The sequence below is a fragment of the Toxotes jaculatrix genome, chromosome 7 (assembly GCF_017976425.1).
Source record: "Toxotes jaculatrix isolate fToxJac2 chromosome 7, fToxJac2.pri, whole genome shotgun sequence".
Classification (NCBI taxonomy): domain Eukaryota; kingdom Metazoa; phylum Chordata; class Actinopteri; family Toxotidae; genus Toxotes; species Toxotes jaculatrix.
This window is the reverse complement of record NC_054400.1, coordinates 26505573-26528445: the sequence shown is the minus strand read 5'-3', so window position 1 is coordinate 26528445 and position 22873 is coordinate 26505573. Positions and strand designations below refer to the sequence as shown.

Sequence of the window (22873 nt, the reverse complement as noted above, 5' to 3'; positions counted from 1 at the left end):
GGTCTGCGGTGCAGAGCAGACAACACAGTAGCGCCTGGATTCTCCTTGCTGCTGCTGCGTGCATCGTCCATCCTAAACTGTGTCCTCTTCTGCTGCTGGTGGTGTTTATTTCGTTCTTCTGAGTCTTCTCCTCCCTGAGCACCGGGGGATGATGGGGGAATGATCAGCACCGACTACCCTCCACGGCCGCCGCCACCTCCTGCTCTTCCTCCTCTTGCTTCTCCTTCGGTCGGTCTACGTGTCCCCTGACAGTCGTCGGAGCTCTGCCCAGGATGTGGGCCCCGCTGCTCGGCCAGGCTGCGGTGTTTGCGGCCCTGTTGGCGCTGAGCACCTGCTTGACAGGTAAGACATGCTGCTGCTGCTGCCTGCTGTCACTTATACACGGGCTGGAAAGGGCCCTCAGGATTGCTGTGCATCACCCTCATGATTATGCATGGTACTCGGTCCTTAGATGAAGTTATAGTAATGTTATTGTAATGTTGCCATAGTATTTCAGTGGGGTCAGTGTGTTTACTCAGCTCAGTGAATGTTCATCATGCCTCATTTTATTTATTTATTTTGATTTTATTTTGCTGTCTATTTTGTTTGAGTCGTGTTTGTATAATATTTTTGGTAGAACGTTTAATTTCTGTCCTATCTGACTTGGATGCAGAGGGGAAATTAGTTAATCGAATAGTTAATCAACAGAAAATTGTTAGAATAACTCTTTAGTTTTAACTTTAGTTTGCAACGCAAACAAAGGGTTTTATGAGGGTTTCATTCTTTGGGTTTTAGATTGCTGCTTAAAATGAGTAATTGACAGAAATCATCTTGGGCTTTAGGACATTTTAGTGGGAAGACCAAACAATTATTCAATTTATTGAAACACTAATTAGCATATTAATCAGTCATTTACAAAAGGATCATGTCCATGTATCTTAGCTGTGATACTGTAAGATGCTTTTGTACCTTTTTTTTTTCTCATTTTTGAGATTTAGTGTTATGGTAGCCTCCAGGCTTATAATTAGTGCTGAAAGGACTGATCGATTAATTGATTATAGGCCCAGAAAAAATAAACTGAACATTTTTTTGGTAATCATCCATAGCTTCTCAGATGTTTTACATCAGTGTAGAATGAACATCTTTGGGTTTTGATCTGTTGGTTGTAAAAAAAAAAAGAAAGAAAGAAAGAAATAAGACATTTGAAAGCTGGACTTTGTACTGTGGATAATCTCAATGGGTATTTTCAGTACTTTGTGACCTGTTATATGTTACAGATGAAACAATTTATCACTTGATCAGAAAAATAACTGACAGCCAGAGTCAGATTTATCGGTTCCAGCTGATGTAGATTCCAGGGCAGTGTACATATTGTACGGTCACAGATTCACCTGCCATCGTGGGCTGCAGGCTGTAATTTAGGATCATTTTTTATTACCAATCTGCCATTTACTTTCTTGATTAATCAATTAATTGAGTAGTCTATAAAATGTCAGGAAATAGTAACAAATATCCATTATAAATCTTCATTAGGCCAAGGTGATGTCTTTAAGTTGCTTGTTTTGTTTGATAGTTGATCCATTAAACAGTGAATCGTTTCAGCTCTAGATTAATGTGTTTGAAAGTAATCATTAGTTATATTATAAGACATAGGTGAAGATGACTGAGACCTGATAAAGTGAGCAGTTGTATCATGTTTACATTCCTCTTGCCAGCCTTTCTGTACTGAATTTTGTGAATGTCCAGTCGTTCAGCACAGATTGGTGCCACGGTGGCTCTGGGCCTCTCCACCCAAGTGATGTGTGTGTTGCTTGGTCTGGCTGCGAGACCGTACAGTAGAAATCACATTAGGCAGTGAGGTGGGAAATGGATGATTCATTTCCAGAGAAATGGATGGAACAAGATGTTTTCAGGGTGTGTCAGTGGGTACACTGGTGGTGTCATAGGCTCACTTATCATGGCAGAGGTGTAAGGCTGTGGTCTGGTCGTCCTCAGAAACACATTCCTGCTGTCAGAGCTCAAGAGCTCTCCGTCACTGACCTGGACGACCATTTGATGTCACACAGTTTACTGTGAGAGCCACACAACCCCCCCCCCCCCCCCCGTCGTAATTTTACAGCACTTAGACCTTCCTGTGACATTACTGTATGACTCTCCTCTGAAACAGGGATAATCACATACTTTGATTAACGCTGACACATCCGGATGTTAACAGGCAAAGCCCTGACATACAGTGTCCCATCCCATGTGAAATTACACACAGTAATACTACATGTAAACAGAGCCAGGGGTAAGAACGTACTGAGGTCAAGTATCTAGCTGCGTTTATTCATTCATTTAATGGATAAATTGAGGTTTAACTTGCAGAATTACCATTTAGCACATTGTAAAACAGCACAGCAGGTTTTACTGTGTCTGTGGTCAGAAACATCCAGAGATAGAAAAAGAATAAAAGACCTGACTCAGTCCTGGACTCTGAGTCTGACACACACACACACACCTGTTGGAGTGTGTTATGGTGATCCGATCATGTCCTGTCTTTGTGCTTAGTGCAGTGCTGCTCTTATCTTGATACATCACATTAACCTTGATGAATTCTCCTCATCTGACTGTCAGACTGCTGCTGCTCTGCTGCGCTGGTCAGCTGTTCCACATTTTGCTTCTTTCAACTGAGTCTGCAGTTGAAAGCTTTGGCTGATGTTAATATGCACAAGCTGTGACCTGTTTGTTTAGAAAACCTTCAGGCTCTTATTTTGCAACGTGGTTCAATTTTACCGTTGAATTCACATTTTTGAAGCTGCCAGACAACAACAGATTTGTACAGCTGTATGCTGCAGGTTGGTCAGCAAACACATGCATCTCAATCTCATTAAACAATAAGAGGCACCATCTAGTGATGCAGCCGGGTACCACAGCAAACTACCTCATTTTCTGACACTTAGACTGCACATCTTCTTCCTCTGTGTTGTTGGTTTTTTATCGATTAAATTGTTAATGCCAATGTATCAATAATCAATTGATCACTGACATCCCTAAAAGGATAAGGCTGGTGTTATTAGATATTTTTCTTATGTCAACAAATCCTATGAAAAATCTCAAACCATCATTGTGTTGCTACATCTCTCAGCACTGTCTGACCTCCCTACCCTGTTTGTGTCTCTCAGCCTCATGCCCATTGGTTCACAAATTTAGAGTTTCATTTTTTTAATAGGCTCAGAAATGTCCTAAAATAGCTGGTCGCTGTGGTTTCTAACAAATGTTGCTCAAACAGGAGGAAATAGTGTATTTATTAGAGACTATTTTCAGCAGTGGATTAATCCACAGTCGATGCCCCTGTGAGGATTTGGGGCAGCAGCAGGTGGTGTGTATTTGGTGTATGTGGGTTTGAATCAGTATAAACTACAATGTGTGTGTCATCCAGTGCAACAGTGTGGGTCACTGATGTGTTTATAATAGTTATCAGACAACAAGGCAGCCCTGTGGCAGCCCTCTTTGTTTGGGAAAGTGGTCCTTTAGTGAAGTGGTCCTGAAATCAGCACATGTGGGATGAATATGTTCAAAAGACATAGTTCCAAAAATAACCTGGCTGCATAAACACGAATAAGATACCCACAATCAACTGGTAGCACAATGGGGATATTGGGTCTGTGTTGTCATCACATAATGGCTACACTGACCATCATGACTGTCTCTGAGCGGAGTCCTGAACACTGGTCAAAGCTTTTTAAAAATATCAGCTCAAGCAAGGTTTGACAGGTGGAGGCTCGGGCCTCTGGTTTGGCTACAGTCCCTGATAATCTGAAACCAGGCTCACTCAGGCTGTTAAACCACACATAACCTGATTAGGGCCTGTGCTGTGTGAAGGAGGCCTCTGCTGCTGTAGACCCAGTGTCCTGGAGGCTCCGTACTGCTGCTCTTCATGGGTTCAACAAGATAAGGACGCTGTTTTTTTTTGGGGGGGGGGGGGGGAGAAAAATCAAATATTTATGTTTTCAAGTGAAAAGTTCATTCTCAGCCTTGTCTGTGAGGTTATAGTGCTAAAAAAACAGCTGACACAGACATGAATGAGCTTCTAACTTTCTCTCTGACTGATCATTTTACAAGTAAATATATCCCAAATCACAGCACGGCCATTGTCTTTAACTTCTGTGTGTTGACTCAGAAACAGAGAAACATGCCAGTGAGAACAGTTTTATTCTGAATGAAATGACTGTATATGTGAGCACAGAGAGGAGGAGAGGAGCAAACAGATGAAATGCTCATTATCATATTACATCATCCAGAGACGTTTAGTGACTTTTCGAGCAGGATATAGATTTTTTCCATTGAAAGTATTTCTTTATAAACACAGTGTATAAAGTTTTCAACTATGTCCTCAATTTTGCACGCTGACCATGAACGCTCCCGGCTAGCTGCTTCCCCTGCTCTCACTCTTTATGCTCGTCCTTCAGTAAAACAGAAGGCTGATCTACAGTAAAGCCTGGATTTCTAAACCAAAGCTGCTCTGAACTTTATACACTGCTTATTGTGCACCTGGGAGGTGGCTCAGCATTATCAGCACACCTCTACTGTCTCTCTCTCTCTCTCTCTCTCTCTCTCTCTCTCTCTCTCTCTCTCTCTCTCTCTCTCTCTCTCTCTATCTATCTATCTATCTCTCTATCTACCTCTCTCTCTCTGTGCACGTCTAACCTATTAGCTGTGATCCTCTCTCGCCCCATGAGGTCAGCCATAAGCCTGTGACTGATGATAAGCCCAATGCTGCTCTGAACTTGAACAACGTGGCTGTGAGTGCCAGGCTGTCCATCTGTCCATCTGTATTTCCATTTGGCTGGGACAACATATTATCTGTCCAATTATTTACAATATACACCATAAAAAAACCTAATCATTGGTTTCTTAAAATATTATGGCAACAAATTGACATCTAATATTATTTGATAGATTTATAGTTCTTTAACTCTGATAACTAAAATCTATTGAATAAATTATTCAGATTTACACAGAAGATTTCATTTAATTTACAAATTTATATTTAATAAATACTAATTTATTTTGCAATGAAACATTGATTTAATTTAATACATTTTAATCAGTAACTACAGGCTTCAAATCTATTGAATAAAGTTGTGTCACTTTGTTGCTGTAATTTTATTATTTCTAATCCACTCAAAATGATCCCCATTGGCTGGACTTACATGATTAATGTCCATAACTCATGACACATCCGTTTGATAACTTTGTCAATAGTGCTGCTCAGCACTAAAAAGATTAAGTTATGGTTAAATTTTGTTGATATTATGGTTTTTGCCATAAACAGTTTACTTCAGATAATTGGGTATAAAATGATGTTTATTCAAATTTTCTGATTATTTTCTTTCATATTCATCATTTTATGTTTTAATATTTTAGAAGAGATATTTCTTATTATTTAAAAATATCATATTTTTAATTACAGTGTCTTTGAATTGGGGGGAAAAAAAAAACACAAGACCAGCTCTTACCAGTTTTAAGTCCAAGTGCTCATAATGGCTCTTCTGACCAGTCACAGGAAAGAAAAATATATGTACAGCCGTTTTGTGTTATTTTGTGCAAAACTGCAGTTTTAGCTTGAAAACAGAGGAAGGTAGGAAGGAGGAACCAGCTGCAGGAGAAACACCTTGTTGGATTATATCTATGACAGTTGCGTGAAAGTGTTAACAAGGTTCAGAGAAGGTGTTTATCTCAGTATGTACGTACTGTATTTCTGAATGGGAAAAGCTTTAGATGATATGTTTGCGTTCAGGTTGACTGAGACTCCACACAGATCGGTTTGTCTGGAGCTTTGCAACAGGACAGGTTTGAAATGAGGCATTGTAATATATAACCCTGTGAGACCTGAACTATGAAAGAATGGTCAGAAAATTCTAATTTTTCAAATATGAACTCTTTATTTGTCCCTTTGACAAAATGTAAAAAAAAAAAATTAAAAAAAAAAAATTCTAAGTATATTTTTTGTTTGTATCACACATGTCAAAACATTTAGAAAAGTGAGGAGTGTCTACCAGGAGTCAGTATACGAGCATAAGAGTTCATCTAAAAGGGTTAAATGCAAAGTTTATGCTTGATGGTGATGCAATGAGTCCCAGAAATGTGGGTATCATATATGATACGTACGGGCTCACAGGGTTAAACAGTTAACAGGTTAAGTAGGCAGCAGAGGGCTGTGATGATGATTCATTAAAATACACTTCATCGTAACCACCCACTGACACCCAGCTCCCTGTTATTTAAAATGATCATTGATCAAAGCGTTTCTGACAGAAACTTCAACAAGGTTTCTATTCCTGCGTCTGGATTTACTCCTAGACATCTATTTTAAGACCACGTCTTCTGAAGCTTGACTTGAAACCACGGATGGATGGAGCTACTGAACGTCACCAGATATGAATCAGGAACAGAAAGCAGTGTTATTTGAATATCTTATATAATATCTGTGTCTCTCCTTGATTCATCTTTACCTAGTGTAAGGCAGAGACATCCTCTCCAGGTGATACAGACCCTTCCCCACAGCACCTACAGTTTTTATGTAACAGATAGGATATTTGTCACCTTGCTGAAGGCACATCAGGAAATTAAGAAACAGACCTCATTTTCCTGTGGTGTCAGAGTTAGAAAGATGGTGATACACATATTGCATCAAAAAGGGCTGCAAGTGAGGATGAGACATAACTGTGCATGTTGTTATGGAAGTTTACTTCCAGAAATAACTACTTTTGAATAACATTAAGTTCAGCTTCTGTGTTGATGATTGACTGGTTATGATACTGGTTGGAAAAACAAAATCTCTGTTTTTGACACTCTGGTCATTTGCCATCACCACAAGACCACACAAGAGACCTGCCTACCCCAGGCCAGCCACCCACTATCTCTCCTTTAAGAAGGAAGGACCACAGCACTGACAGTGCAGAAACTGAAATGACTCAGCAAGTGATGAAATTACATGAATGAAATGTAACATCTAGTGGTAGTCAGTGTCCGCTACAGCAGTTTCCACTTTTTTAGTGGAAAGTAGTTAGCCCAGCTTGCTAAACTTGCTAAATTCAACAGCATGGAGGGTCCTCACTGCTGTTGAATTCTGTAAAGAAACAGCTTAAATTAGGTTGATAAGCAACACTATGTGTTGTTTCTTGTAATACTGATGTATCTTTCCAGTATTCTGGTTTAATATAATATTGGGCGTTTATAAACCTTTCTGCCCACCAAATGGCAGCGGTCAAAAATGAGTCACAGTTTAGGTCATAAAAAACCTGTCATAAAAAACCTGCATCTGTGAAAGCCTGTCTAAAACCTTTAATTTATTTTTTATTTTAATTACTTTATTGATCCCTCCTGGGGAAATTATTCTCTGCATTTTACCCATACCAAGTGAACGAAACACACACAAGCATGCACATGCACTAGAGACGATGGGGCAGGGGGCTACCCAGTGAGGCGCCCGGGGAGCTGGGGTGGATGGATGCCTTGCTCAGGGGTACCACAGCCATGGTTGCAGAGGCAGGGGACGCGCGTCTCCTTCACCACCACCGTATCCGGTTTTTTTTGCACTTGGTCGAGGGATCGAACCCACAACCCTCCGATCTCAGGCCGATCCAAAGTCCAAACCTGCACTCTTAACCACGGCTGCCCCAAGCACAGGTAATTAAGCACAGGTAATTCAGTGTTACCAGTATAATTCATGTAATTCACTGGAGATTAAGTCAAAGAGAAAAGAGAGAATGAACGAGTTTCATTTTCTTTGACCAAAGATAGGACAAGAGGTTGCTAGGAAACCGTGACTTTAGAAGAAAGTGTATTTGACACTGTGATAATGTCACTGGTGCTCAGAGAATGCTGCTGACAGAAGTACAAAAAAAGCCTAATAATGCAAGCTCTACTGTACTGCACAGCCTCTTTCAAAATAGTCTAGATAAAGCTACTCCGGCGTCAGTTTTATTTGAATGTGGAAGTATTCAAAGCAGTGCAGCTGAAAGAGTAATGAATTCACTGGAGAGTTTTTACAGTCGCTCCTTCTTTTGTGTGCAACAGGTGCACACAGAGTTTGTCTGTTCATGTTGGCACAGTTATACAGTAAAGGGTTTTCTATTATGTGGGTTTTTGTGCAGCACAGAATAATACAAAATCTCCTACTAGGTTTTAATTAGTCTGGGTTTATAGAAACAAGTGCTTGCACTAGATTTGTTCCTATGTGAACATGTCAGACTGAGTAATGAAGTGAAATGAAGTCAAAGTTTATGGATTATTATATATACCTTATTTTCACATTAGAAATTTTAAAGTCTATATCTATCTGAAGCTATCCGAATCCACTTTTCCCATAGTGGAGATATTTTCAGGTGATACTCGCTTGCATTTCTTTAATGTTGAGTTCAGGTTGGTGCTTACACTATACTTTCATTATGCTCACTGAGGTGTTTCCTTAAGTCTTTAGACATCTATAGGTTTCATCTCTTTTTATTTGTCTTTGAATTTGGTTCTGGAAACGCACTGACTGAGCGCAGCTACCTCTGTCAGTGCAGCTGAGAGGAACAGGATATTGTCCCAGTGCATTCTGCTCTCCATCATCCAGCTGTAAAGCTTTGCATAGATTAGACGCTGCTGTTGTAGTCTCCAAGGTTAGGCCATTGTGTGTATGTATGAGGTGGACAGTTTGATAGCTGCTTCAGCCATGGCATTCATTATAGTGCAGCAAGGACCACTACATAAACATGCGCACCCATTAGCGCTGCAAAGTAGTAAGTATTAAACATTCAGAGAGGTTCATTTTATTGCGTCAGAATGTACGTGCTTTTTTTGAACGTCACCTGTTTTCAGTTTTCTGAAGCAGTCTGAGAGGAACACTTTAATATCTGCCATCTCTTCCATTCTCACCATGTGTTTGTCGTCCTTTCCTCTTTCTGCTCACTACACCAGCCTGAGACAAACCCTCCATCCTTGACTTGTGTATTCGTGCGGTGACTCACCCCTTGATGATGTCACACCTCCTCAGTTGCCATGGAAGTCGTCATGGCAACCGGTGTCTAGGTTCCAGCAGCAGAGACGGGGAGCGACTCTGACGAGGAAGCTGAAGGGGTTAATATTGATGAGTTGGGTCTAATTATTTTTCCCGGTGGCTTCGGGAGCACTTCCAGAGGCTGTGCAGGATGAAGAGTCCAGCTTTATTCTGCCCTTCACACTGGTGCTGTGCTCCGATTTCCTCACTGTGAGAAGTAAATGGATGCAGTATCACAGCAAAACAACAAGTGCAATAGATACTCCCTGTGGGTAATTATATGCAACAATGCTCTGACTTCTCAGTGAGAGCATTGTAGGGGTGTAATGGAGGACAAATCCAGTTAACCTCTTTTATATCCTTCACCCTTTAAAACTGATGTCTTCCCTTTGAAGTAGTCATTTGTGCTTTAATTAACTGTATACATCAAAGTATTAAAGCTACGAGAACGAGAAGATTACAGTGTATGATGTACATGCAGTGAGCACACCTGTAAGACGTCAGGCTGTCAGACGGGCTGGTTTCAGTGTTTCTGATACTGCTGATCTCTTGGGATTTTCACACCCAACAGTCTCTGGGGTTTAACTCAGAATGGTAATGGTAGAAATAGAATGACACAAATAAAAGGACAGTCTGTGGCTACAGGGGAGTTGCACGTTGGCCCTACATGTTAATCAGTGAAATGTCTATGAGCAGGCTATTTCCACAGCTTTGGTCCGTAACAACTAAAGGCTGTCTCCTCATATTTAACTGTGTGTAGTTTTAATAACCTGATACATAATTAGGGAGTAGATGAAGGTGATAACCATATGCTGTCATCGTATACTGTTATCTTGAGCCTTTTGTTTATTTTTTATGATTGTTTTTTTAATCATTTTCCATTTTTCCTTCTGTTACCTGCCTGAAAAGTTGTCTTAGCCTGTATTCACCTGCTAACCCATAAACCCTCTCGGAATATCCTTTCCCACCAACACATCGTTTATCACACCAGACAAGCAGTGTTGGCCTGCCCCCCCCCCCGCAGCAGTAGCCTAGACAAGGTCAGGCTGCTCGCTCTGATCTGCTCTCAAGTTACAGGGACATTGTCCAAGCTGGCATTTTCATTGAAACACCTCATAATAAAGTTTGGATATCATCTCTAACCTTCAGATACAACAGTTTTTGCTTAGTTTTGAGTAATCTCCTTTGACTTCTGTGTTACTCAAGAACACCCACTGTTGATGTTGTAGTTTTTTTTGTACATATTTTTTTGTACATTTTGGACAGAAAACAAGTTCGTGCTCGTGTTGCATTTGAAGTTCTTATCCCTATTATTATTTGCAATTTGCATAGAGCCATTAGCAGAAATGATAAGGGAGAATCCTAGAATTTATGGAAAATCAAATGGAGGAGGACCACATAAAATATTGCTGTACACAGGTGATGTCACCCTCTAACCTCTATCCCAACACTTTTGAAATGTCTGAAGACAGTGAGGAGGACAATAGCTTTCAGTGACAGAGCACATTTTCAATCTCATCTCTGATTTCTCACTTCTTGTCCTTTTGTGAAAGTCTGTGGATTCAAAACTCACATATCCTATGAGCACAACACTGCGTAGAAAGGGAAATGTGCGGTGCTCACTCAGCAGTGGATTGGAATGAGATAAGAGCTCTAGTGTGCCTAGGAAATTACCATGTTGGATGTTATCTAGATCTTTGGTTACCTGAAAGGTAAATTCCTGGATGCCCAGTGTTTCTGTTTGTATCAGCTTCTGCAGCTCACAGTCAGTGCCTCCAACTGCCATGACAGATTATTCTAAATTCTTCCACTTCAGGTAACAGTCTGTGTGTGTGCCTTATTACTCTCATGACCTGAGAACTGATCATGCGTACAACTCATCCGACACATGGGACATTTTATGTCCTTGTCGACCGTTCAGTGCAGTAAGGGAAGGTCTTTCTTTGTTCATGACAGAAAAGCACACATGAGATTCCGTATAGTACATTAGTACTTTTACTATGAATCAGCCAGGGTCTGTTCACCCTTTTTCTTCCACTGTCTGCAAGTATATATAATGTACTGCAAGTATAGTGGGAAGGGCTTTCCTTCTGAATCCTGTGACATTACTTCACTAATCTGCTCCATCATCATCATCATCATCATCATCTGTACTGGTCCTGCCGGCACTGTCTTTCACCTCTTCCTCCATTTCCTGTAAATTTCCTGTAAAAACTGTGCCACTTATAGGTCCTGGCTCTGTATAGTGTACATGATGCATATGATAATATGCCCTATAATATAATACCATTAGTAATAACATTATAACCAAAATTTCAGTTACAGCCATGTTGTTGACTTACCTGCAGTTGTGGATCACCACCACTGGATATCATGTAAATGTCCATATTTCAGTCTCCATCAAAAATATGGAGACGCCCCTTGGCCAAATGACTTGAAGGTATTATTTTAACATTGGCTGTCACTTTAATACAGACTGAGTCACTTAATGTGACTCAAAGTTCGTACTGTCCAGCATCCAGTACAGGGGTCCCACCTGTACCACCTGTACCCCTGTGAATGAATCAGCGACTTGAATCTGCATCGTTTTCTCTGAGCTGGCACAGTTCAGTTGAGCTGCGAAATGAAAGGATCATTTTTGGAAGTGAGTCATTTCTGTTAGGAAAAAAATAACAGCAAAACTCAGTTATGAAGACAGACTTGTTTTTAAACCAATGGACTCCTGTGATTGTTTATTTTGGATTACCAGTTTGAAAAGGTGCTGTACTGACTTAGTTGTGAATTTGGTTAAAGCTAACATCTGTTTCTTTTAAGGTATTTTTATTTTTATTAACTACTTCTTCTTTTTTTTTTTGGATTCTCCTCTCTTCATGATGCCGTGATTACTGATATTTTTTAATTCATGTTTGAAGAGCTGTGAATATCTTCTTTTTTTAAATTTCTTGACAGAGCAGTCATGTAAAACTCAAATAAGCAGAAGTATGCATAAGTATAAGTAAAACAAAAAAATTGTAAGAGGAACATGTGGGTCATGGGCTGTGGTTAGAACTGTTCCATTTGGACAGAGTCAGGCTGTTTGTGCTGAGGTAAGTTAACTGCTCTTCACTTCTAAGTTTCTGTGAGAAGGAGAAGTAGTGCATTTCCCAAAATGTTGAACTATTGTTAAAAAAAAAAAACTCAATGAAAAGAAAATTTAAATTTTCTCTAACTGTATTTGTCATTTTAAAAAATGTAATATGAAGATTTTGTGCTGTTGTGTTGAAAATGAAAAATATGAAAGTAAAAGATTGTAGTTGTGTTGTTTAAAAACCTTGTCATTCTGTTTTATGTCTTTCTCCACAGGATCTCATCTGTGCCCACGGAGTTTGGACTGTGCCCGGGCAGGACGACACTTCTGCCAGCCGGGCAGCTCACGCTGTGGCCCCTGCCTGCACCCTCTGGTGGAGAACTCCCATGGCCGATGTGTGGTCAAAAGGAGGCATGCTCCTCACTCTGCTCAGTTCAATACAGGTAGGTGGTAGATCCATACTGTGGCCAGATATTTGCTACCATGTTCTCAAAATTGCAAAACAGCATACATATTTTGCTCAAATACAATTATCCTATTTAGAAAATGTCTTGATAGGACAAGACATATGGACAAAAGCAGACAAGTACAAAATTTGTAGCCATGGCTCCCTGTAAGGTAGAGTCTTAATGTGACTACAGAAGACAACAACCATATGCATAGTCAGCAATGTGCTTCTAAATATTGGGTGTGATTGCAGTATGCCAGCTAATTGATCAGTGTCCCTGCCCCTCTGTGTGCTTCCACTCATGTATTTTAGTGTGTGACTTCACAAACTCCCAGTGCGTATTGCGAGCTTCCATTTAACTTGGTCAGCACTATGTGTCATAGCTAATTTTCAAAGCTAATGGTCCTTGTGTCAGAGCTGCTCAGAACTGCTTTGTCTAAAACACAAGGAACCTTCCTGGAAAAATGTCACTATGATATAATACTACACTGGTTCTCTGTGGAGCCCCGCTGACACTGAAGAGGGAGTAAAATAAATTAGTTCCCAGGATGTTACTATAAAAAATAATAAGAGAAGTACTGACTGACTGAAATGACTGAAAGTAAAAGATTAACAGTTGGTTGGCTGAGAGATTAAGATGATTTACTCATGAATAAGGTTGCATGTCAATTGTTAAACAAGCAGTTAAAATAAATAGTAACTAAATTCTAGACAAATAGTTTAGTTTCACCAGAATAAAAAACGCATCACACATCAGGTATACCTGATGTGCCTGAGTAGACTGACAATAGAGACATGGGGACAGTCAGAGTCACACAGAGAGACAATCAAGTCGGGGACTTCAGGGAATGTTCAGGTGCCTGTAGCCATTACCTGCCCTACCTGAAGGTGGAGTGAAAAGCCAGCTGTAACAGGAAGGGAAGACATGACTTGAAACTATTGAAAACAGCACACTGTTCAGACAGTGCGTCCAGGAAGTCATTCATAGTGTTGCACACAGTTGTTCACATGAAAAGTTCAGGTCTTGGTTCCTCGTTTCTCTCCTTTCTCACCAAAACACAGTATGAAGTGGATGTGAATCTCAGAAAGTTACAGAAATGGTCGGGCACAGATGCCTTTAAGAGGTTGTATTCAGCCTGACTGTCCAACACACTGATGACACCATGTGAGGCTCCTTACAAGATAATACACTGGCCCGCTTTCCCTTCTCCTCTCCTCATCCTGTCTTATCTTCCTGTTGCCGCAGTGGTGCTTTTCATTCATGATTCTGAGGAAGACCCACTCCACCACCCGCAGATGCCTCTCTATCTTTCCTTGTCTTTTTTTCCTGCCTTTCTCTGTCCTTTCCCTGTCCTTATTGCCATCCACCCACACTCTGAGCAGCCGGGCTTGACAGTAGAGCACTGAGCCATCCACCCACACACTGTAACACACACACACACACACACACACACAGTGCACCACATACACACAGTGCACCACATCCATTTGCCCACTCACACCAAATAGTACTATGATTTATAAAAATGACACAGATGAAAAATGTTTGACACGTTTACACCCCCATCCAGCCTCTACTCTCAAACACACACAATTTCATCCACCCACACCACATAGCCCAGGCAGCGTGACTATGCTTTGTAGTGCAGCTCTCGATCACAGGAAGTGGACAGACATGGACAGTGGGTCACTTATTAAAACAATAAAGGCTGAAAGGTTTTTTGTTTTGTTTTGTTTTGTTTTGTTTTTGCACTCAGATTTAAGTCACAAAAATGAGGACATGAGATCTGATGTGGACTTACCTACTGTGAGACTTTTGCCAGACTTTCAACAAAAACTAGTCTCAAGTTTTGACTTGGTGAAGTGGAGCAATAAAAATATCAGCCAGCTTCAGGCAGACCTTGCATGGCCACACAGCTTGAATATTTGATAATTAGATCTATGCATTGAAAGGACTTCGCCTCAGTTATGTTAAATTTTCATTTTAATGGTCTTCGTTAAAGGTAAGTGGTTGTTTCTGGTTTTGTATTCCTCCAGGTAAGACGAGCACTTACCCTGAGCTGGATGAGGAGATCGACTTCCTGTCTGCCATCATCAGTGAGCAGAGAACTGAGACCAGGCTGCCAGGTAATGGATAGGCTACAGCTTCACCCATATTTGTATTTACTGCTCCATCTCTAGTGATGCAATGGCTCAAAACTTTTCTTTCCTTTTCTCAGCTCCACCCTCACAGGATGTCTCTAAACTCAAATCCAAGCAGCTCAGTGACTCCATCCACGCCCACAGAGCGTCCGTCACTGAGCAGCCCACGAGCCAGAGTGTCCCACTTACCAGGATTTCTCCACCCACCATCACCGCCACCACCACAAACCACACTCCCGCTCTGCTCAGCGAACCCATCATCCTTCCCTACCCTTCCGGTGACCATGTCTTCATCAGTAAGTCTCTTCTGTCCTTTAGCCAGGACCTCAGTTCTTTCTGCAGCTGTACTTCTTGAGCTTAAAGAACAGCTGTAACTATTGTTGTGCCCTGAGTGCTGTGGTGAGGGTTATTTGGTCTGATGACTATATTTACAGGTGACACATTTCATTAAAAACACCAAAAATAAAATTGACAGAGGACAATACAGTATTCCATCAAGCATCTCAACGGCAGCAATGTTTGGCAGGAACTTTCCTTTAGGACTTGGTTTTGTAAAGTTTGGCTAAAACAGCTTTGGCGACTGCTTCACTGCAGCGCAGTTCACATGTTTATCGTCCTGTCAGAGGAAGTGTTTGCTGCCGGGCAGCATGAAATCTAAACACAGAGAAGTAATAACAGTAAGACAATAAGTCAACTGAAGGCAAAGTATTTAAACAACACACACGATGCAGAATAGATGAAAATGGAAGAAAGGATTCACGTGAAAAAGAACAATAAGAATACAGATAAGATGAAGAGCTAAATAAAGGTCTTCATGGGTTTCACACATCAGGACTGTAAAGATTAGATTCTAAGCGGAGGAATCTTTAGGTCTTGATTGTATACAAGGAGGCAGATAGATTTCAGCTTTTAAATGTTGGTGTCTTATGTCCTGAATGTCAGCAAAGGCCACTATGTCAGAATCTCTTAAAGTCTGAATGTTCCCTGGAACAACCAGACGTGTACTGTAACAGTTAGCCTTAAGGTTTATCCAAGAATACAAAAAGTCATCAGTTGTTATGCCTAAACACCAAGTCAGTAGTACAATACACAAAAATCATGCCTAAGCTCAGCGGAACATGGCCATGCTCTTACCAGGGAGGAAGGTTTTCTTGAGAACTTCTCAGTAATATATTACTCTGGTTTTTATTTTCAGAAAACATTAGCAGAACAAAAAATCCTGTTCAAACAGAGATTTAGGTCAGTTTGGTAAAATGACTTCTTTTATCAGACCAAATGTTAACACTGCGTCCTCTGAAATCTCGGGACTGACCTCCAATTTACTATGGGGTTGTACAGAACAACTTGGAAGTTGTTGTCGGTTAGTTCTGCCACATCCCACTGCTGTCAGCTGTAATGTTTTCACTGCTGATACTGCAACACACACACACAGATACAGCTGTACACTCTGCTTCAAACACATCTCCAGAGCAGTCAGGGATCATGTCTTCCTCTAACATCTACAGATCTGCACAGCGTCCTCTCCCCCTGACTGTCTGTATGTATTTCTTCTCAGTCATGAGTAGCATCTTCATCGTGGCGGGTTCGCTGGCTTTGATAATGGCAGGAGCCTGTTGGGTCAGGTAAGACATTTATTCCTCTCTTTGTGTTTGACTCTAAACCTCTTCTCTGTGTCTTTCAGCATTTGACAGGATAGCCTGCCAATTTACTGTTTTACAACTTCAGTGTAGAGCTGCAACTACAATTATTTTCATTATTGATTGATGTGCAGATTATTTTCTCATTTGAGTTGATTTATTGGTCTGTTAAGGGTTAGAAAAATTGTGTAATATCCTAGACCTTAAGGAAACATCTTCAAGTTTTGCCTGACCAACTGTTTAAACCCCAGTGATATTCAGTTATGTCCCACAGAGGACATAAAGAAAACTAGTAAAGATCCACATCTGAGGGGCTGGGAACAGAGAATTCTTGGCACATTTGATTAAAACAATGAAGCGATCAAGCGAGAGCACCTGCTCTCCTAACACCTCTAATACCCTAACACACATAACTGGCACCTACTGTGCACTTTCTGAGCTCCTTGCACTTTGTCCTGATGAATAGATTCTGCTCAGATAGTACTCAGTTCTTACTTCAAGGTAAATCTGTAACCAAAAACAAGAAATGATTGTTGTTTATATCAGCTTCTAAAACCCTGTATTGGTTAGAATGTATTACCTAAGCATTTAGTGGTAATCACATATTAAAGGGGTGTTCTGCTAAGCTAGTTTTGTGTCTCCATAATGGTGTGAAACCTCTGAGCGAAAGAAATCTGGGTCCTATGTTTCCCATAATGCAACTTGATAGCATCTCTTATACCCTTAGAAGGAAATGTTGTATAAACATCATATCCAGCCTCGGTGTGGATTTATGTTTTGTTCCTAACATGGAAGAAAATTATTCACCATTTTAAAATGTCCCACTTTTAAGTTCACCAGTGGTAAAATCACTCAGACCCAGCACTGCATGCCAGTCAAAGACATCAGACAACAAATGCAGTATACATCTTGAACTTGATTTGATTTTTTCTTCCAGACTGCAGAAAGGTGTGCGTCTAACTCAGAAGGTGGACTCTCCTGCATATGGACTGATCAGAGCCCAAACCTTTGACAATTTGGTGAGCAGAAAATCTCTGTCGTGTTCACCTACTGTAGTGACTCACTGAGAATATGGACACGGGGGGAAAAACCTGGAAAAAGCACTTTTTAAGATTCCCAACCCAATCATGTATGTTTTATGCAAATGTTAATGTAATTCTTCCAAAAGCTGATATCTTTAATTCAACCCACACAGGAAAAGACTGTGTGAAAAGAGTTTTAAATAAAAACAGTGGATCAGATGACTGTGGGATGTGAAAGGAGTCACTTGTAGTGATGAGCCCACAGAGGATTATCGCAGCAGTTCCGCTCGAATCTACGTTGCGTTTAGCATTGTTCAACATGTTCACCATAAAAAAACTTTATGTGGTGGTTTTATGTCATATGTTGTGATTACATCTTGTTCAGCTGCCCCTAATTAGCCAAATAAATGAATTAATGCAGCTACATTGGGTAACTTTGTAATGCTAACCAGTTTACACTATTAGGGAAAGGTCACTACTAAAAAAATGTATATTTAAAAAAAATGGAAAATGTAAGTTATGCTGTGAAATATGATTCTTTTACTGTTTTGTTAATCTTATGAAATTTAAATACTTATTAGTGGCACAACAGTAACAGTCTTACTCAGTAATACATCAGTGCCCAAAGCATTTTGATGTTCAGTGTATCTTTATCCTGTATAACATCTTACGTGAACCTGTTACAGTGCCGGAATGAAAGTTGGATCGTCAAAAGCTGCTACAAAATCCAGATTTAAATCTGTGCCCTCAGGGGGCAAATAAGGTTCCTGATTGATTGATTGATTTCAAAACTTTCCAGAACAGTTTAAACACAAAGAACATTTTTCGTGGGCCAGCACATTATAATATCTCAACTTAATGCTTTTTTGGGTTATTGTAACATTGTTATCCACCAGTTTCTTGCTGGGTACAGTAAGCTAGTTCTGTCTGTCTAGCACCCCAAAGCACAAAACAGGACAAAAGGACAGTTTCACAACTTGAACACGTGCAGTTCAGACACATGCTGCAAAGTGAATGTCAACTGGACAGTGTGACAGGATGTGGATGAATACCACTGACTCTCTCGTGGCACCTCTGCCCCTTGATGTGTTCTAGCCTGGGGACAAGAAGCTGGCCCACAGTGCCCAGATGTACCACTACCAGCACCAGAAGCAGCAGATGCTTTCACTGGAGAAGTGAGTCATCCTCCCAGTCCAGACACGCTCCTCTTTGCTTGGCATGTGTGTTTGTCTCCTGCCCCTTGTCTGTTGCCCCTCCCTGCCCTCTCTGCCGTGTTGAATCTGTGCTGTCTCCTGAATATTTTATGACTTTGCATGTGTGTGTGTGTGTGTGACATATGCAGACACAGGGATGAGCCAAAAGTTCCTGACTCAGGAGCATCAACAGATGAGGAGAACGAGGACGGAGATTTCACAGTGTACGAGTGTCCTGGTTTGGCACCTGTGAGTAAACTCTGCTTTATTATCTTAATTTATATTGAAAATTATACTGTGCATGTCATTATAAGCAACATAACCATCTACTGGTTATGTCCCATCCCCTGGTTTCCTACTGACTCCTCTGAATTAGTTGTCAGTAGGAAACCAGACCAACCAGAGTAGAGAATAAAATCATGGCAAATAACTGAATACCAGAAATTCTTAGCCATAATGTTCATTCAATTTAAAGCTGCACTAATCAATACTTTTTGTATTGACAATGGCTCAAATGACCATATGTAATGTGAACTGTCACTCATAGTGACACACACACACCTCCATGGAGTGTTTTAGCCTCTGAAGCACATTTTATGTCCTTCAGCTTCAGCTCTCAGTAACAAGCAGCTGTTGTTAGTGGATTAGCTCTGATAAAGCTACTGTTCACTACCTGCCCAGCACTCAGAGTTAGCTGCAGTATGTTGTCTCTGTCCATCTCTAGACAGGGGAAATGGAAGTGAAGAATCCGCTGTTTGATGACTCCACTCTTTACCTGCAGAGGTTCCACAAGTAAACCTGGACATTCAAACTCTGTCCCACTCTGAACGCAGCACCTGTGTGTACAAATAGTTTAATTTACAGACATGCACACACTCCACATACACTACTGTGCACAGTCCAGTCCTTTTAATGGACAGGACGGAGAGTGTAAGGTACGTGGAGGAGGAGTGAGGTGTTCATGGACATTTAAAGGACGTCACGGGGCTGGTTTCTTGTTTGAAGCAGGACTGAATCTTGGACCAATATCTCCCATTCTACAGCCACATACTCTCCTTTTTTATGCCATCTCTCTTTTTTCCTAGTTTTGTTTACAAAATTACAATCAACTCATATCGGAGAATTGAAAATGACTTCTGTCAGGTAGCAGACACACATATGGACTTTCTTTCTGATGCCACTGAGCTACAGCTAAGAGTTTCCGTCAGTTAATTGGAAGGCCTCCATGAATGTTTATTAATCAGTAAACACTTAATTTATTGAGTCGTCACTGCAGGCTTTGGTTTTAATGAACCGTTTTTAAAAAGAAATGTAATTTTAGTACTTTGTGAACACACCTCCATGCAGCACCGTGATCAGTATCACTATGTTATGTAGCCATTGTGTTCTCAGTCTAGTTGCTCTATGCATGAATTGATGACGCTGTGTATGAAACATGAGAGACAATATGCATTTACAGTTCTTACAAGTTTCTTGTGCAAACTTGCAATTTGCTAAAAAAAAATCATATATATATATATATGTATATGTATATGTATATGTATATGTATATGTATATGTATATGTGTATATATATATATCTCAAAGGAATTTGAAACTTCTCTACCTAGCACTCTGAAACAGAGTGAGGCCATCGTGTATATATGGTACCTAGCTAATATGGCTGGTCCCCATGGTTTTGTGATCTGTATATAGCTGCTAACGTGTACAGGAATGAGATCTTACCTCTCACTCACTGTGTTCGTACTCTAGATTCCCGAGTACTGTGTCAAATATTGAGCTGTTTGTTTCCTTATCATTGACTATACTTGCAGGGTTCCTACACATGTGGAATGAACACAGTTATGATGTTCAGGGTCTGAAAATATATTATACCCACTCTATGTGTTGCGCATAACAGTTTTTAACTGAAATGTAGTAGTTTTGTAGATTAAGGGGAAAGCAGAAAGCATCCGCACACTGTAACATAGCTCCTGAACTTTTATTAGAAGTGAACATGTAATATTTCAGTCCTACCAAGTCTTTATCTGGTAAAACATGACAAAAAGGTAGCGTCCATGTTGGTATAAATTACTAATTATCATGCTAATGTCAGCGACAGCCAATCAAGTGATTTGGATAAAAACTTTTCATTATCATAGAACAATATGTATATTCAATATATCTGGGATTTTTGCAAAAATAGCAACAACATTGTTCAAGATTAAATAGACGCCACTTGCTAGAAAATAATGGTAAGGGATACAAATATTCCCTCAGAAGGGCATATAGTAATTACAGTCACAAGAGGAGCTGCCACATTTCTAATAAAAGCTTTAAGTGACTCATAAATATATGGAAGTTGTCATTTTTAGAATGACACATATGAGAAAAATTGCTTATACAAGGCAGACGTGGCAACCCTGGCCAGAAACCAGAGCAGTGATGCACCAATCAGAACGTTGTCTGTCTGGTGCATCTCAGACCCAAATCAGCCCTGTGGTGCTTTGACCAGTTTTACAATACATGCTTGGGAAAATTATGCCCAAATAAAAGCTGCCACAAAAATACTGTAGTCCCATTGAATTTTCATCAGAATTTAGCTACAGTCACACAGAAGCTACACTCAAATGAAAAATCAAAAATTTCAGTTCAATTAAAGGATTTTAATTAAACATTAGTGTCTCTGGACCTAAATAATCCAGTGTGCAGATATAATGAATGCACCAATCTAACTTTGTCCTCCCTGATACCAGTTTGAGGGCCTGTCATGACTGAATGACAATTTACTGACAGTAGTAAGACTGAATTTTCATAATGGCATTTTCATAATCTGCTCATATGATTGAATTGGTGCATTCCTAATGGATATTCTCTGCTTTTTCCTTTACTGGACCTGCTTCCCTCAGCTGACCTAGATACTGCATAGAACTGCAAGTGCACAACTACCTTTCTGTATGTTGCACATGGTCATGTTGTCCCTGTGCACAGGTCATAGATTAAATTACACACCCGGGATGATTCTTAATCTCCAGTGACAGAAGTTAGTCAGGGACCCTGGACATAACCGTGGCCTCTCGCTGTCGTCTCTCAGGAAAGCCGCTCTCCGTGGCTCCTCTCTTCAGCCTGCTCCCACCTTTTCAGCCTCTCAGCTCTCCTGTAGTGGAAGAGCATGTTAAACTGTACTTGACCTGCACACATACACGTTCATAAGTGTCAGTATGTAAAAAGAAATATCTACAGCAGATACCAGGAGTATTAAGACTGGAAATCGTTAACTGTGTTTTAAAGACTATTCAAACCCGCTGAGCTTGTAGAACAAAATGAAGGATAGTTTATTGGTTGGTTGGATGGATAAGAGATTTCCAGAAAACATGTAATTCACATGTTGTTTGCCTTTTTTTTTTAATGGTACAAGGCTCTGCTTTCCCTTCACCAATGCTGAGAGCTAAACAAAAACTGAGCGGGTTGTCTTGTTTTGGTCATCGTGCCTGTGATGATGACCGGGTCTGTTGAAGGAACTCTAGAACAAGTAACTACCAAGGCTAGTTCTCTTTGATAAAGACTGTTTTCAGACTACATGTATTGAGTTCTGTACACTATGGACTTCTTTACCACTATGTTTAGCATGCATGTGGATATACCAGAGCTGAAATGAAAGAAATAAATATTTATATAATCTGAGGTGAAGCATGGTTTGTTGTGGAGTCTCGTTTTTCAAATGAAATAAGCACTAATCACATTTTACATGGTCTGGGAAGCATTTGTGCCATATTTTAAATGGTTCACTTACAGCCATTTTCATTCACCCACATGGATAACCACAGCATATTATCAAAAAGGGACTATTTCTGTAGTAGAAAGTAATTCCAGATAAAACTATTCTCAGAATCTCTCGTGGAGAAACCAGGCCATTTTCTCTGAAAAGACATGCTGCTTTTTGAGTTTTTTAAATTTAGTTTTTCAGGACTGTGAGTGACAGAAATTAAATTCCATTCACCTCCATTCTGTTGGGACGGAGGCAGAAATTTCAGAGACAGATCTGTCCAGAGATACTACTAGAATAAAGAGAGAAAATCATATTTGATAACTTACGTGCACCAGCCATTTAATCTAAGAATGTTTTTTGAGGATTTTTTAAGTTTTAAGTTTTTTTTAAGTTTTAAGTTTTTTAAGATTTTGAAAGTTCAATAAGAAAGATCTCTTCCCTCACAATCTGCCTCATCACCACAGTCCCAGCATCACCATATCTGACCAATAATCATTCTGCCTGTATCCCCCGTGCCAGTCAATCACTGCAATTCTGCTGTCCTGTCCTTCAGAACTGTTGTGCAACTCAGCTCCTCCTCATAAACACCATAACTTCCATGATGTCTGG

The 22873-nt window shown here is 40.3% G+C and overlaps 1 protein-coding gene across 1 annotated transcript; it reads left to right on the top strand.

The window, feature by feature from the left end:
• npdc1b (neural proliferation, differentiation and control, 1b) lies at window positions 1-22174 on the top strand. The gene is made up of 9 exons (XM_041041406.1): window positions 1-342; window positions 12350-12517; window positions 14560-14649; window positions 14742-14960; window positions 16220-16286; window positions 17239-17320; window positions 18419-18498; window positions 18666-18765; window positions 19241-22174. Exons 1-9 carry the CDS (start codon window positions 273-275, stop codon window positions 19310-19312), a joined length of 948 nt encoding a protein of 315 aa, XP_040897340.1. The 5' UTR covers window positions 1-272; the 3' UTR covers window positions 19313-22174.
• The last annotated feature ends 699 nt before the right edge of the window (window positions 22175-22873 follow it).

What these genes read in the sequence shown, in the direction of transcription:
- npdc1b (XM_041041406.1), top strand. Translation starts at nt 273, where the DNA reads ATGTGGGCCCCGCTGCTCGGCCAGGCTGCGGTGTTTGCGGCCCTGTTG. An exon ending in GCAGGAGCCTGTTGGGTCAG is followed by an intron (nt 16,287 to 17,238) that starts GTAAGACATTTA and finishes TTTTTCTTCCAG; the next exon opens with ACTGCAGAAAGGTGTGCGTC. An exon ending in CCCAAACCTTTGACAATTTG is followed by an intron (nt 17,321 to 18,418) that starts GTGAGCAGAAAA and finishes GATGTGTTCTAG; the next exon opens with CCTGGGGACAAGAAGCTGGC.